The sequence below is a fragment of the Zonotrichia leucophrys genome, chromosome 1, assembly GCF_028769735.1.
Source record: "Zonotrichia leucophrys gambelii isolate GWCS_2022_RI chromosome 1, RI_Zleu_2.0, whole genome shotgun sequence".
In the NCBI taxonomy this organism is placed as follows: Eukaryota; Metazoa; Chordata; class Aves; order Passeriformes; family Passerellidae; genus Zonotrichia; species Zonotrichia leucophrys.
This window is the reverse complement of record NC_088169.1, coordinates 25143866-25160834: the sequence shown is the minus strand read 5'-3', so window position 1 is coordinate 25160834 and position 16969 is coordinate 25143866. Positions and strand designations below refer to the sequence as shown.

The window sequence follows — 16969 nt, the reverse complement described above, 5'->3', positions numbered from 1 at the left end:
TGTTCTCTTGTGCATGCAAATGTGCTGTACATCTATCATTCTAAATGAATGTAAACCACAGTTTTCTCATCCTGTGGTTGCTTTGGGTATGTGTTATGTGTTTTGAGGTAAGTTGTTTAGGTCACCCAAAGGAATACTTAGAAGAGATGGGGGGGTTGTTTGCTTTTTGTTTTGGGGATTGTTTTGTTCTTTGAAATAAATACACAGCTGGTGTTCTGTGTTGTCTGAAAGGCAATAGCTGCATATTTACAGATGATGGATTTAAGAATGTCTGTTGGTGGCTTTTCGTTGGTGTTTTCCACAACTAGGAATGTAAATTACTTAATTGGAGGCTCAAGCAAGATAATTTTCTTTGTAACAGAGCATAGATGAATTTGTGATACAGATAAAAAGTGTCAAGGTCTGGAGCATCATTCAGATGGAGTCTCCTTTTTTAAATGACCCATTAATGTCTGTTTAATAAAAGTCAACTATATATTGAAAACAAATACAGCCAAGATTTGGTAAAGGTTCAAAAATCTGAATTTATTCCTTGAAAGCTTGATCTTATTGTTCAGTAACAAGTACAAATGAGTCACGGTAGACATCAGTTTTCAGTTCATAAGGTATGCCAGCATCTTGTAACAAGATAATTTAAAAAAAATGATAGCTTGGGGAAATAAATAGTATTAAGCCTTATGCTTCATTTATTTCCAGCTGTGTTCCTGTCTGTTTGCTAGAGCTTTTGCTGGCATTTTTCATTTGCATAGTCCAGAGAACATCTCAAATGTTCTGTTTAAAAGAAATAGATGCTTGTCTGATATGCTAAAATCCAAAACTACTTCACATTAATGTAGGCTGTTTAAAAATGTTGATAAGAGAAAAATATCAGTCCATAGTAACGGAAGACATACTAAGTTCCAGTGTGGCAGTGTGCTCTCCACTCTTCCTAATGGGTTCCATCACAAATTTCTCTGACTTTAAGCAGGTATATAATGAAGTATTCACATAATTTTAGACTTTGTAGGAAATGTAGTTATTGACATTAGAGACATCTGGACAAGTGAATGTCTATTTATACCTAGAAAACAACACTCAAGACAGGCATTTGAAGGTATTTTGGAATGTATTTAACATGCATAAATCTGGTTCAGATCAATGCTTGCTCATTATGTTAACTCTGTTTAGAAGATATTTAAGATTTTGAACAGAAAACTGAGTTTTATTTTTAAAAAATCTGCCCCCTGCCCTTCAGCCCTGCATAGTTTTTATCCCGATTCATTACATTTGATATCTTTCTAGAGTAAGGAAGAGCCTGCCACTTGGTCCCAGGCCTGGAGACAGAACCTGGTGAAGGAGAGTAAGGGGATCATCCTTCTTGCTTGCCTCTGTAATATTTCTGTAAATGGCATTTCCAACAAATGCATTTGGATTTGGTCCCTGCTAAACGTGGTTCCCATTAACACACACATCAGTAGTGGTACCTGTTCCTTCAAAAATCTATGTGAATGTTTCTTAATCAGAGGAGAGATTAGAAAGACTGATTTTAGCCAAGATCTGGGCTCGGAGAAGGCTGCCATGCCCAGCTTCTGTGGTACCCCAGGAGACCACATAAAAGAACATCTGCTCTCCCCTTCTCATGTGGGAGGACATATCCACTCTACCCTCCACCATCCACAGCCAGCATTCTGTCTGCCCTGGAAACCCTTTTGATCTGGCTTCCATGTCATGCAGAAGTGCACAAATGCTGAAGGGCCTTTTCCAATCCTCCCACACCACTTCACTGCCATGGGAGCCCCGGGAACTGCGGAAGTGGGTGCTGGGTTTACTCTTTAATGCCTTAATTATTAACATCTGGAGAGATATTTCCTACTCTAGTGTGGGAAGAAGTTCCAGACCCAGGAGTTCCAGACTGGTGTTCAATTGAAATTCATTTGGCCAAATAATCATATTCATGATCTCATCAGAAAAAGTGCTGAAAATGGTATTTGACTTAAAAGCTGTGAAATGACCGGGAAATAGTACCCAAGAGCATTTCAGACATGGAAGAGTAAATCGCATTGCCATATTTTTCTCTCTCCTTTGAGAATAATTTCATTAATATGATGGCCATATTTAGAGTACATTTAAAATATTCTCTCATCAGACTGTTTCCATGAAAATTGCATTTCTATGCCAAACTCCTTTAACATGACTCATATGTTATCAAGGGCATATATTTGACAAATTCTAAGGGTTTTCATCCCTTTCAGAAAATTCAGAAAGTGAGTGTAATTGCAACAGATGGCCCTTATCCTATAAAGCCTTTATTATTACGCTGAACATCAAGCTGTTGTTTTAAGCTATATAATGTCAAATATCACATATTTTCCAAACAAAAGGTACAGAAATTTTAGAAAAACATAATATTGCTAAAATAATAAATAATACCATACTGTTTTCCATTAGAGAGATTAACCTAAAACATCTTCGTTTATTACCTCATACTTTTTTTTTGGTCTTCAGCATAATAACTTGACTGTTCTCTTAAACCTCACTAAAGTGTGAGATCTGTTTAAACTGATTAGAGTGTTGAATGCTTGCCTGCATTTTATTGAGCTACTCAGAAGAAGACTGAAGCTATGTTTACTCTTTTATGCCTACCTAGATTTTGAGAACAATTTCAAGCAGCTGTCTAGATAAGAAGTGATAGCTTTTAGTGTGTGCAGAAAATCATGTTAAGCATTTAATTACCATTCAGAACAAAGACTGCTCAGAGATGAGTAAAATTCTCCATGCACTGACTTCTTCTAAAAATGTTCCATCTCTCATTCATGACCATTTGAACTACTTTTATTCTGTATCAGAAACAAGTGTAAATGGAGCCAACACTGGAACGTTGCTGTAAATAATATAGAATGATTAATCTTCTTAGACTTATCAAGTTAGAATGCACTGAAGTAGAAATCCTCATTCTTTAGTATAAATATTTTATGATGATTTCACTGTCTCAGCATTACCCACTGAGAGCTGAAGTCAACAAGAATATCAAACATGCTTTTATCATTGAGCATGAAGTATTGCAATTTAAAAAAAAACTTTGCTAGATAGAAGATAAGAATAGAATTAACTCTTAATGTACTGCTGGTTTTGACATTTTTATTGTTTGAAAGGAGGAAAACTTGAGCAAATAACATAATTTTGGCTTATATTTGTTTCCCTTATTCTGAGGCTGTATCTGTATTATTATGCCTACATAAATTTGAATTCTCTGTTTGCCTTGATGGGTGCATCACTCATGTGTGCATTGACCATGCTGCAGAAGTACACAGACTGGCTTTGCTTGAGGTATTTTGGATCTGGAAGCCAGGTAGCTCTGACTTAGACTGAGAGTCACTGGGACATCTCTGGAGTTCCCCATCAACAGGGGCAGGGACCAGTGTTTTCTCTCCTGCACACTTCTACAGCCTTAAAAATCTCAGATGGTTTTGGTGTATGCAGGGTATTGTGCTTCTGCCTTTGCTCTGTATAATGAAGAGTTGACTGTTGCAGTGAATTTTTTTTTAGGTTTACCACACTGGGAGGACCTTTGAGGGTTTTCTGTCATTTTACATATCAAAAGATAGAGCAGAAGTATTTCTAATATTGATGATTTAACACAATATAAACCCCTTTGTTGGAGACAAGCCCTGGCAGTCAGAGGAAGATCACTATTAAGTACTTTGAGTTTCCTTGAAAATATATCAGAGGTAGCAAGTCAGTTCCTTTAGTGGAGCAAATCAGTAATCATTATGCCTATATTTTCATAGTCAACCTTTATTATATCTTTTAGAGTCAAAAATGTTAATTTTTTGTTAACCACTTTTCATTGACACTGCTTGGTTTTAGTAAGCACTGCTCAGTGTTCCTATTGAAATCCCCTGAGAACAAGAGGACACGGTCCCAAGCTGCACCAAGAGAAATATAGGTTGGATATTAGGAGAAAGTTTTTTAGTGAAAGAGTGATAGAGTACTGGAATGGTCTGCCCAGGGAGGTGGTGGAGTCACCATCCCTGGATGTGCTTAAAAAAAGATTGGATGTCTTTAAAAAAAGCCTGGATGTGGCAGTCAGTGCCATGGTTTAGTTGAGGTGTTCGGGCATGGGTTGGACTCGATGATCTTGAAGGTCTCTTCCAACCTAGTGGTTCTGTGATTCTGTGAAGTGGCTGCTGTAGGAACTTGGAGTCCAGCACCAGTTTATGCCTGAGTTGGAAAGACCTTGAACAGGGGACGTTAAGGAAACCTCAGCCAGACAATGTACTCTGGAGATGGCCATAAAATTGGAAAGAGGAGTGACAGGCAATGTGGGAGGCAAAATGTGTCTGCAGTCTGGAAAGGGCTAATAGATAACATGAAATCATTTAATTATGCCTGAAGGGGCAGTCTCAGAAAACAGTAATAAAATAAACAGAGATACTGATCAGCTGCAGATCTGATGTTCTACAGGGAAACTTGTGATTCATATTTATGAAGTTCGGGATATTGTCACAATGGTTTTTGTCAGTTCTGCTTTGACAGCAGTATATTTTTATTTATTTATCCTTTACTCTGAGAAAAATAATCTTTTGAATTCAAATCAGGGGAAAAGAACATAATTTTTCATTAAGAGGTCGGCTATTCTTGAAAAGAACAAAATATCAAACAAGTTTGAATAATATTGACTGTGATATGCTAAATGTTTAAAAGTTGTCTACTCTTTCACAGCTGTCAGACCAAACTGCTAAGTGGCATCTAAAACCATCAGCTTAGTTTTAAATAGTTATAGGAACCATTTGTCCCAATTGTCTCTAGCAATGTTTTCTATGTTAAGATACATTTTTGCACTCAGTACACTGGGTATCTGTTGAGATTAATACAAACCAGTGGATTACACTGATCAATTTATCTCTATGGAGAGAGGGCTATAAAAGCAGTAGTATTATGTGCTGAGACATGCTCATATTTAGTTTTCAGAGCTGTCTTCTGAAGGTATTCACAAAGTAATATTTCATTTGGCACAATATGACCTTTTAAGCAGCTGTTGCTAGATGCACTGTCTTTGATTTTAAGGTTATTGGCACAATGAGCTCAAGCTCTCTTCTTCATGGAATAAAACAAGCTCACAGAGCTTGATTTTAAATTTGCACAACTGTTAGTGTCTGCCTTCACTATGGTTTCTTGAAGGATTGCAGGGCCTTAGCTTGATCCGAAGTATGTGAGCCTCCAATGAGTTAGTCACGTTTCCCCAGTGTGAGATGTGAGATGTAAGATATGAAAAGATGTGTAAGATCTCTGCTGCTCTGAAATCTTCATGCTCAAGAAGTGGAGCTGCCCAGTGCCTGTGTAATACCTGTGCATAATTTGAAATCTTCCCAAATTTAAAATTATGTCTATACAGGGTCAATATCTGCTGACTAGATACATATTACAAAACCTTTGTCCTGTGCAGTTTGTCAGTATCTGGTCTAATTGCCCACTAAAACTGATGCTGCAGGGGTTTGTTGGTGTAACTTAGGAGTCTGGGACAGCAAACCCTGGGGTACAGCAGGAGCTACATTTTGTAGTTAATCCTTTAAGTTTCTTTAAATAATCCTGCTCTTAAATTTATATTCTATTTGCTGGGATCCCAGACCAAGACAGACGTTAAAGTAGACAGTTCTGTGATATGTCAGTTCCCACACAAGAATTTAATCCTCAATGCACTTCATAATAATCAGTTTTTGTGTACATTTTCTCTGTAGCAATATCCACAAGAGGTGACCTGGGTGTATATAATTATCACTAGGGAACCACAGTAATGTGGTATTTAATGTGGTCTTCTTAAATCACTTTCTGGTCTTTCTAGCCAAGGGCAAAACGTGGTTTGGGAAATTGGTGTTTTTTTGTTTTATTTTTTAAATCTCATAGCTCATGGTAGTTGTTTGCTTCCTTTGTCTCAGCTACTTCTTAATTCAGATTTTAGACTTATGCTTTCAGAGAAAGGTCATAACTAAGATTAGTCACTGAAAACATCTGGCCATATGATGTTGGCCTTCAGAAAAGCAGATCTGGATTTTCTCAAAGTTTGGATTTCATTAAGAAAGGGTAAAAAGCCAAATTTTATACAAAGTTCTCAAAACCACTTCCAGCAGAAGCACTAGCAAAGCTTGTAACAGTATATGCCTGGAAGGAGACAGAACAGTAAGAAGCAGCATGAAAGTGGAATTTTCAAAGAGGAAACCTGAAGTAGCCGCTAAAGGAGTGATAGCGGAGCACTTTATCACACAGGGAAGTTTCTAACCTGCTGGAGAACATATTTAGTTTAGCCACAAAAGAAGTTTAATATCACAGTAGGAGCAAAACCAGTTGGGAAACTATATTTAAGAGATGTTGAAGAGGATTTACATTTCTTTTCAAGTAACTACAACACCCGAGAAAGTGTTGTACACTTAAGCTACAGAGTAGTTAATTGAAGTATTGATAACATAGCAAAGAGAGTTCAATTAAATGATGAAAATAATGACCAGCTTTCAGCAATGAAGTGTTCTCTTATGTAACGTTTAACAGCAAGAGAAATGCAAAATCAAGGTAAAGCCAAGGGAAAAGAAACTTTGACTCCTGTCTGGAAAATCATGTTTATATCTCTTAGAATATTTAAGAGTGATTATAATGGCAAAATGTACTCATAAATTTTGTAGCTCTTAAAGAAAGCATGTGACAGCTTCCACCGAAGTTCATCTGGAACATTTTTAAATGTATTGATATGCCAACAAAAATAATTCTCACCAAGGCTTGTGTCAAAGTTCAGTGTGCACAGTGTACTGAGCTCAGTGAGCACAGTCACCAGCATCAGATGGGGTGTTCTCTCACTCTTTTCTCACTGACTGTAAACACATGCAACAAAAGCATTTCATGGCTGGTTAGCAGAATACTTAAAGCCTTGAGGGGGTTTAGTAACACTTAATTTTGTTAGGTTTGCTCGAGTGGCAAGCAAAGTCTGAAAGACAGTGTGGAACTGCAAAATAAATGGCTTTAAGTGGTAGTGATGGAGGGAATGGACTGTTGGTACAGAGGAGCAGTCTAAAATGCCCTCTGGCTCCAATGTCAGTAGTTAGATGAAATAAAGAGAGGAATACCAAAGGCTTGTACAGCAAGCAATGAACAGAGAAACCAGTGCTGCCTCCATCTGTATGGCAGCACCTTTAATGGGATCGTGAGTTAAGGATGTGATCACAGCACCTCAATTCAAACTTAGTCTCTGTCTGAAAATGTGGAAATAGAGGCTGGAAATCCAGCAAGGACACGTCCAACCCCGTGAAATTGCTATAAAAGGATCTCTGTAGGAAGTTCTAGTATTAAATGCAGTGAAATAAGCAGTCAAGGCAGGAGAAGTGAGTGACACCTTTCCCTCATCAAAAAAATGGGGAATCTAGTGTTTGTGAAGCTCTCCGGAGTATGAGCTTTAATAGCAAGGCTGCCTTTGCCGCAGTCTGTGGCTGGGCTCCGCTCGGGAGCAGGAAGGAGAAGGGCTGGAGGGCAGGGCTGTGCCCGGGCTGGCGGTGTCCCAGCAGCCGGGCTGTGTCTCTTCCCCGCGGGCTCCTCTGGGTGGCAGTCAGACATTGCGGATGTCCTTTATTCTGACCGGCCTCTTCACGTGTCCCTGTCCCTTTTTTGGGCAGAAAAACCTTAAAGCCACCTGCTCAGCAAAACACCAACTTCTGGCTGACATTTACTGACAAAGATACTGACATGATCTACAATGACAAAATATGAAAGATACTTGTTTTCATTATTGTTAATGATTATTGCATCTTTATTAACTTTATTGCCTTAGGCTGAACAACCCTGGTATTACAAAGATATATATTGTCGTGTCTGTTTTACAGTGGATCTGGTTGAATCAAGAGACAATTAAATGAAGAAGCACTGATTGACACTTCTGAGACACTCATTGTGTCACAATGTTGTCTGCCCTGTCATATTTACGTGATTAAAACTCAGAAGCCAGAGTATTTCCTCTATTTTGTGGAAAGGTATTTTACTCCTGTGGAACTTTCAAAATGTTTTAATCCTTAGAAATGCCATTTCCAACCTGACTTAAAAAAGCAGCTAGACTAGCACTGTCTCAAATAGTGCTGTCTGTCGCATGCCCTCAAGAAATGAGTAGCTCATTATGAGAACTTTATTGCAGTCTGTACTGTCCAGGACCAGCTGCCCATGTTTTTACTATTTATGGAAGAGGTTATTTTCTGTAAATATGTCCATGACGAACCTTTGGCAAGAGAATAAAACTTGCATGTAATGTCACATTTCATTCCCAGTCTAGGATCTGAACAAAAATAAATTAAAAACCCAGAGAAGTTTAAGACCCTTTTTTCCCCCCTGCTGTTTCATCTTTAAATGTGAGCCTTTAAACAATGCCAAATGCAAACAAATGCTAAATAATTTTCATTAATGAAGTAGGAAGGGTGTGGAACATTTTTACCCCTTATATTCTTGGACCTTCAACACTGGAAGTGATTTAATACAATGTGTAATAAAACAAAGGAAGAGTTACTCAGACCTAATGTATTCAACAGATGATTAGAAGGGGTGGGAAATATAGCACCCTTTTGATTCAACCTGTATGCAGGTGATAGAACTTCCTTTTTCTTTTTACAGTGCAAACACATTTGTCCTTCAAACATCCTCTTCCCTTATGATTCTTTGAGGCTCTTATGTTCCCCTGAGTGACTCTAGCTGATGAGAAGAGGTTCCTTGACTGATGCGTGACAAAAGATTTAAAAACTAAAATAAAGTTGGAGAACCTCATGTGTACCTTTGCAAAAAGGTTTGTGTGACTTCCTTCTGAAACATCATAAGCTGTATTGTTGTGTTGGGCTTTTTTTTCCTTTTTTGTTTTAAATCAAGAAAAGTTTAAACAAAAAGACAGCCACATACTTTGATGTTGAACTGCCAAACTCTGCAGGCAGACTTCCACAGCTGGAGATAAAGTTTAATTGCTTTCAGTCATCTTCTTCTCTCTCATATTCTATTTCTGTACCTCATATACCATGCTCTCAGTCATGCTATGAATGAATATGTACCCCCTCAGCATCCCAGCTACTTTGGATCTGTAGCATTTATCTACGCTGGAATGCAATATTGCACAACGAACCGAAGACATGCAAATATAAGGAGTATTGAGAGCTTGAGGTAAGAGTGTACATGGCTCAAGAAGTCCTAATATATGAACTTTGGGCAGCTGCACTGAAAAAACTGACTACTACATTTGGACAATGAGGAATATAACTATGGGTCAAGGAAGAAGAGGAATTGCATGAGGAAGACTTCTGAATTATGTAGGGAGCTGCTCTTACTTATTGTTGGTTTAACTGAAATTGTATGATGTTGATACAATTGATGAGGAAACCAGTTGCTTAGCACTGATTAAATAATAGCCGTGATTGGCTTCTGAATGTTAATTTTACTTCACTCACTTTACTTCCTATTCAGCTTCTGAATTTCTTTGAGACACACTGTATATCCATGCACTTGAGCACCAGCTAAGCACATAGATACTGATATGTAGGGGAAAGGATAATCAAAGATTGTTATTTCTATTTTTATACTCCTGGGAAACACTTAGCAGCTTCCTGAGGAATGTTCTGTACAGCCATGAGGTGCCACAGAAATATGTTTGGTCTAAGCATTCTTTAGGAGGCAGAGGCCCAGGCTCAGTCCCTTAACCTTAAACCTGAAAAGCCCTCTAATGACATGTTTATATCAATGGAGTCACTATTGGAGGTTTGGGCTCATCTTGGATCAAGCTGCAGAGGTTCCCCAGTGTTGTGAATTCATGACCCTTGAGAAAGGATACTTTCATAGTAAGAGGAGTAATCCTGCCAGGGAGTGGAAAAACACAGTGAGATTTGGTGATCAGGGTGCCTGCCCCATGGTATATGAACCTGTATGGGTTCCTGTGAATTAAGGGTACAGCACTGGCTTTTGCTCCATAAATAGCTGCTTGCCAGTGTCCTCCCCTCAGAATGCAGCCTGAGAGCCCATTTGGCTGTGGCACTGGGGGAGTCCCACAGGAGCAAGTCACTGGGGAGGAGCAGAGGGAGAAGGAGATGCAGAGTGAACACCATGGCAAAGAGGTCATGGGGAAGAGAGTGCTGGTCCCCACTCTGGTCCCCCGAGAGCTGCTGGGGTGGCCCTTTGTTGTCACACATGTCAGAGTGTGGTGTAGAGCAGCCCTGGTAGTGCTGGAGGTTGCTCAGGGCCTCAGCCAGCCTGGCAATGTGAAACTGTCATGGCTGCTCCTTCTGCTGGCCATGCCAAAAATGCTGCACTAGTGTTTTCATGGGACTGAGTTCTTTCAGATACTTCCTGGCAATGAAGAATCCAGATTTTGCTGACTCTCCCCTCCCTCTGTCTGCCTTAGCACCTCTTCCACTCCACTTACTGTCAGGAACTCGGCTCCAAAACTTCTGGGTGAGCCAAGATCTTTACAGAGCTCCTACACAGATTCTTTGCATGTCTGCAGAGTTATGTTTGTGTAATTAATTGCTTGTTACTTGTGTGGCTCCAGAACTGTATAGCTGTGGTGCAGATAGATTCTGCTGAAGAATGTGCAGTGGGAATTTTGTAATGTCAAACATGCTCAGTGCATTTGAGGACACATCTCCTGTAAGCATATAGCAGTAATTCTGCTTGACTGATATCCACCTCACACTTTCAATAAAATACTAAAAATGCTAAGTGCAGCTGAGGACAAACAGATGACATTTATTGTACATGTTTATTTTATTCCTGACATATATTCCGGGCCAGTGCTCCCTCTGGTGGTTAAAAATACCATTTTAATAAAGAATTGGCTATTCTCTGTGTCTTCTCTAATGTAATACTGAGTAACACTGAGCCAATTACAATTCTCTAACACATGTTTAAAAGAGTGTTGAGAGAAACACTGTGACTTGAGAGCCACACTCAGGTTGCACAGTGCTGTTTCCCACTGTGGGCTGTAATTGTTGTAATTACTGGTCCAACACCTTGGAGCCAATTCACTGAGTGCTTGCAGTTACATCAGCTGAAGGAACAAATACAGACCCTGCGCTCACCTCTCACGGGGCTGGGGATGGGCTGGGTAGAAACCATGCAGTCCATTGCTGGGGATTTCATGAGGTCACACTGGAGCATCAAGGTGTGATGACTGTTTTGAATGGCAGCTTTTCCTCTTAACAATCAGGCTTTTTTTTTTTTTTTTTAAAGTCTGTTTGGAAATTTCATTACCAGTTTACATCTTGAAACAGTTGCATTTCTTTGCCAAGTATGCCCCTGGTAGAATTTCAGTTCCTGAATGTTAACTTTTGGGAACAGGGTAGCACGTGTGTTTGTGGGAAGAATTCTGAGTTTATAACACATTGGAGTCAGCAGTGACAGTGGTCTGAAGACAGCCCTCTGGCAAGGCCAAGGGTTTGTTGGCTCCCAGCTCAGTTTCCCTTGCAGTGAAGGCACAGCTGGGGAGCTGTGGTGGAGGAGCTCCAGCAAACCCCACTGTGCTGGTGTGAGAAACTGCTCTAGCTCCATTCCACCTGTGTCCTTGTGTCCTGCTGTGTGCTCCTCACATGGGCTTTGGCAGCTGCCCCGCCACCTGGCTCAGCTCACAGAGGCCAGACCAAGCTCACTCATGAGAGAAAAGGGAGTAAATTTAGTGAGCTGAACTGGCTGAGGGAATTATACCAGGTGATGTAAAGAAGGGTGAGGTGGCACCATCCCTTTAAAAGAAGAGCCATCTTTGCTGGGTAGATCAGTTGAGCTGCCTTGTGACATCTTTCCCTTAGACTGAGCTGTATGCCTTTCCAGCTGAGGGACAGACACGTGTCTGTCCTGCTGTTTCAGCTGCTGGGGGATCTCTGGCAGAGGCAAATGTTAAGAATTGAAGCATCTTTCAAATGGCTTTGGGAAGATCTACACATTATTATTCACCATGTTCCTGTGTCTCAGGAGAGCCTGAGAACATCATATTTGTACAAACACAGACACCCTGTGAGCCCACACTTTGGGAAGCAGCTGATTTATATCCATGTTACCAGTCTCTCAAGCCTAAAACCTCCCAGTCCAGTAGTCCCTAGGCAAAGTAATAGGGGAAATAATTTATAATGGGGTGGTGATTATTTCCTCCCCCTCAGCCCTTGATATAGTACAGCTGAACCTTCTGAAATGACTTACTTTATGTGACTCTCTTGCTTAGCAATCTGCGGTTGTTCCATGTGCCAAACAGCATTTCATGGCTAATTTGGAAGGGTAGGTGTCAGAAAAAAACTCCATCAGGTCATGCAGTTCAGCTCTTAACAGGTTCATGTCTGCTTAGAAGTCTATTCAATTTTAATTTGAACTACCTAATGCAAAGGAATTTCACAAAAGCTGAGCTAACACAGACATTTTGCTTATTAAATGAGTACAATGGTGACCGAGCACTTGCTGTCTTTTACGTAGCACCTCCACATTTTCAGCAGTTGAGTGGCAGAATATTCATTTTTGTGAGCTGAGTAATGTGTTCTCCTTTGTGCTTTCTGACAGCTTGCATTGAATCAGCAGAGGTACAGATGACATGGTTACATCTGTTTCAATTTTTGAGTCTCATGAATTGATTTGTAAGAAGCAGAAGCTCTTTCAATATTACTTGCCAAGATTTTGCAGCTGTGAATATTGGAACTTGAACAATACATAACCCTTGCAGTCAGAGTCTCATGCTCTTCATGCATCACAGCTAGAAATCTCAGAGCTGAGAAAAAAAAAAAGTGGGGTAGCAGTGATGACCTGGTGCTTGCCAATTTATGCAGTGTATGTGCCTAATGAGTTACAGCATGAATGTATCACAAGCACTTTATTGTTGGGCTGCTTGGCTGGAAATTTGAATGAAGGAAGGAACCAGCAGGGGAAGGATGCCGCAGATCAAGTGTTTCCTTGCAAGGTCAAGGCATCTTCAGGACATGCTTATGTCTGTTGTGTACAGCATAACAAGTGATAGCTCCCTGTGATCTCAAAGTTCCAAGTGAGCCACCTCAGGTAGGAATGCAGCAGTGGGACTGTTGTTACCTCAGTGGTCTGTGGGGTCTGATCTACCCAGTGACATTAGCATAGGATTTTACAGTTTAAGGATGTAGAGTTTCTGTACTGTCTTGTTCACTGTAGGTACTCTGAATTTTACTGAAATATAGTGTAGTATCACTGATGCAAAAAAAAAAATGTGGAAGTTTGTACTAACTCAAACAAAAGTATTGAAGTAAAAGCTTTATTTGTTTGTCCTTACAAATGCAGGCACCATTAGTTTTCTCAGGCTGTAGTACAAAGAAGAAGACTGATGCCTGGACTAAAGAAAGGAAATGGAGCCCAGAAGGCATCCCTAAGGTCTCTTACTGGATTTCAGTGGAATAGGTTGCCCTAACTTCTCTGAGTGTCCATGGGTGGCATAGAGAAGTAAAATCCTATTAATTGTCTAGCCTAAAACTGCAGAAATTTGGACTTACGAACAATCTTTAGTTTGGACTATTTACCCTGAGCTTACTTTGCAGTAAAATCAATTGGGAAGGCAGAGTAGAGGGAGAGGTGTTAGCAGTGTGTAAGTCCATGATTCCCTACAGGTTGCATGCAGAGAGGGATCCAGCAGCTCTCAAATGTTCAGTCTCTTTTATGTTTCCTTCCTTCTTGAAAAAAAAATGAGCTCAGTTCCAGAAAGAGAAATCATGAGTCTACAGGCTTTGGGGTGGTACAGACCTCCACGTGCTCAGGAGTTATATTTTCCAGGCTTTGGAACATCCAGTACCTTGACTGGGTGTCCAGAAGTTCTGGACAAATAGCCAGTTGTTTTTCTTCTTGGCCTAACAGTTTAAGTAGGAAAATAAAAATGTTTCCAGGGAAACCTCAATGTATCTTAGCTCAAAGTGACTTGTTGTGCTCCTCCAGCTGTTTTACCCCTCAGACAGGGCAGCCTGGAAGGTTGAAGATAGCCTTAAGAGAACTGACTATAGTTGCCTTAGAGGTTGCAAATTTTTATGTATTTTAAGCCTTTAGGTAACCTCCTTGGCCAGCTGAAGCAGTCATTCCCTTAGGAAGTGATTTACAGGCCCTTTTACAGATCCAGAATGGTCAAAAGGACCAAGTGAAAGTCTGATCTGTAAAGCTCAGTTTTAACTTCCCTTAAGGATGGAGGAAAGACTATTTTTCTGCGTTGCAGGGTGCAGTGGTTCAAAGTGAAATCCTCAGGGGCAGAACTTCTGAGTGCAGGTGGTGTGAGCCGTGTTACACATTGCTTATGTGAGTCACCTATGGTGCACAGGGGGCATATTTCTCTGTGGCTGTCAAAATAATCTCATTTTCTTCTCATTTGCACATATTGTACATTCCTGCAGCAGTGGAAGACCCTCTTGTAGGTACTTGGGTGTCTTCTTCCTTAGCCTATCTCACAGCAGGTCATGAGAGCAAGTGCCCAGGATTCAGTGGGAAATTCTGGTCTGAATGGCAGAACAACTGATGAAGAATGCTTGTGACAGCAGTGCAAATTAGCCAGTCAAAGTATGGGTTTATGTTAAACTCTTTAACTTTACAGATATATTTCAGATTGTTAATTATTTCAACATTCGTTCAGAGACCTCCATCATGATGCATTCTTCCTTCAAATATTTTTCAAAACAATTTTAGTTACTTTAGAACTTGGACTTTGTACCTCTACAGCTGACCTAGAAACATATTTCTCCAGCTGTTCTGATGTTTGCTTTGTTTTGCTTTGTTTTCTGGTCTAGCTCACTGCTTCAGATCTGGCTCAGACCAAATAAAGAATTCTCAAACCATGATAAAGAATATTGGGAATTAAATAGAGGAGGTCATGCCATTTCAGCACTTCAAGGAACTGTTTGCCTCAGAAAGTACTCTTATACAGAAAATTTTATTTTTGTGGGGAGATGGAGAGGAGAAGCAGCAGGATAATTTTTTCTATCAGGAATTTTAAATAAATTAATGCTCTTTTGATTTTACTCCCTTGTGCTCTTATCATCTCAGTTTGAGTTTTCTCCCTCCCTTCTTGGCCCTGCTCTTCATACCCATCAATAATGTCCCTTTCCCCTTGTCTCTTCATTTTAACAAAATCCTGGACAAGGAACTAAGAAACAACATCAGCCCAGTAATTCCACAAATTTTCCAATTCCTCTCATCTTCTGACACTATAGCACCATGTCTGCTGGTTATCACTCAGTTTCCTCTGTCTGCATGTCATAACTTTTTCATTGCAGGATGCCTGTTATACTTCCTGGACAAATGAGCTCTCCAAGACTCCAATGTTCTCATGTGTGCTCAGTCCTCAGCTGACCTCTAAGTAGCCAGCATATTTCTGGGAATTTTTGTCCTCAGCAAACAGGAGAAAAGTTTATTCCTAATTGCCATCCTGAAATCAAATACTAAATTGGTTGTTAATTACGAGATGCAATTTCATCTGTCACTGTTTCACTGAAAATCCTTAAGTCTCTGGACTCTCCTTTTATGTGTGTTCTGAACATTGTTAATTTTATTTTCTTTTTGCAATCCTTTGAAAATGGCTGTGTTTTGAGTTTCTTATGCAGGTGCCATGTTTTTAGCTGTTGTCCAAACTTGTAAAACTTCTTCTTTTCAGTTTCACACTAACCTTTTATTCATCCAATATTCCCACAGTTTTTGACAGGATGAAGTGTTTCTGCTCGTTTCATATCAAGCCTTGAAAGGACAACTTTGGTTACTTCCTGCATGGAATCATTGGCTTTTGATTTGCTGTTTCCAGGGATTGACATGCATACATTTTCCCCTCTCTCCCTACGTGTAGGTTTTGCATCCTTTATTCAGATAGTGTTCCTGTTGGTTTCAGTGGGAGTGCAAATATAGTTGAATGTATAATAGCTGCAATATTGATCTAGAATGTGGATAGGTTTTCTGCCTCTACATTTATCTGATTTAAATACATTTGGAACTATAGAGAGAGGGACAGTACAGATGTCCCATACAACATGAAAAGAGAATCAAAAGGATAACACATATACAAATGTAGTTTTGTGTTCAGCTTCTTGGGAGGATCCTGTATCTTGAAGCACCCTGTTTCTGAACCACCCTGAAATTCAAGTACAAGTGACAAATCTGGTCTCCAAAACCTGCTGTGTATTAGAAGAGTGGTGTTTACCATTCATACACTAGTTCACCAAACAGTGATATTTGTGGTTTTCAGAAATTTAGTTGCTGATTTGAGCTGTTAGATTTTCTTCTGGGACTTAGCAGCCTCTCTGGAGGAATGCAGGTAGGTTTTATTAGAGGTAAAGTGACCTTCCTGTTACCAGGAGAATAAATCTGCTATGAAGAGTGCTATCCAGGAAAAAAGGTTTAACTAATATTTGAAGAGTGCTTTTGTGTTTTGCCACACTCAGCCCCTGCCAATTTATTATTGAACCTAATATTGAAACTATTATTTAAATTTATTGAATATGAATATTTCTTTATTTATTATAATCCTTCTTTCAAGTACCAACATGAACTCTTTTCTTTCACATCTAGCGTCTTGCCACTTACCAGGTTTCTTGAGCACAGAAATGGGATATGTGAGTTACTTGAAGAAGGAGCTTCAGTTGTGTAGTTGCTAATTAGTTTTTCTTCTACAGGGAGAAAGAGGCTTGCCGGGACTGCAGGGTGTGATTGGGTTTCCTGGAATGCAAGGACCTGAGGGTCCCCCTGGGCCACCAGGGCTTAAGGTAAGAGCTTCAGCTTTAGTATTCAAAACAATCAGATTTCCCTAAATTGCTGTCTCAAGAAAAGATAAAGCTTTCTCTTTTACTTTTCAGGGTGATACTGGAGAACCAGGACTGCCAGGAACGAAGGGAACAAGAGTGAGTTCTGTCTTACTTTCTTGCAATTCTGATGTCTTTGGGTTTGGCTGCCTTCAATTGCAAGAGGAAGTCTCTGAGTTAATGAATGGCATCCTCTTGAGCTGCACAATAATTTCAAAATTCTCACTTTT

General features: G+C 39.8%; 1 protein-coding gene across 3 annotated transcripts in view; it reads left to right on the top strand.

Annotated features, from left to right (window-relative positions):
• The window catches only part of COL4A1 (collagen type IV alpha 1 chain), a 121024-nt gene that overhangs the window by 50897 nt on the left and 53158 nt on the right, over positions 1-16969 (top strand). For all 3 annotated transcript variants that reach the window (XR_010439627.1, XM_064708994.1, XM_064708991.1), the window contains exons 3-4: positions 16614-16703; positions 16794-16838. Coding sequence is in view for 2 of the 3 variants with exons in the window: in XM_064708994.1 (XP_064565064.1) it covers positions 16614-16703; positions 16794-16838 (135 nt within the window). In the remaining variant the exon portion in view is untranslated. The remainder of the gene's footprint in view (positions 1-16613; positions 16704-16793; positions 16839-16969) is intronic.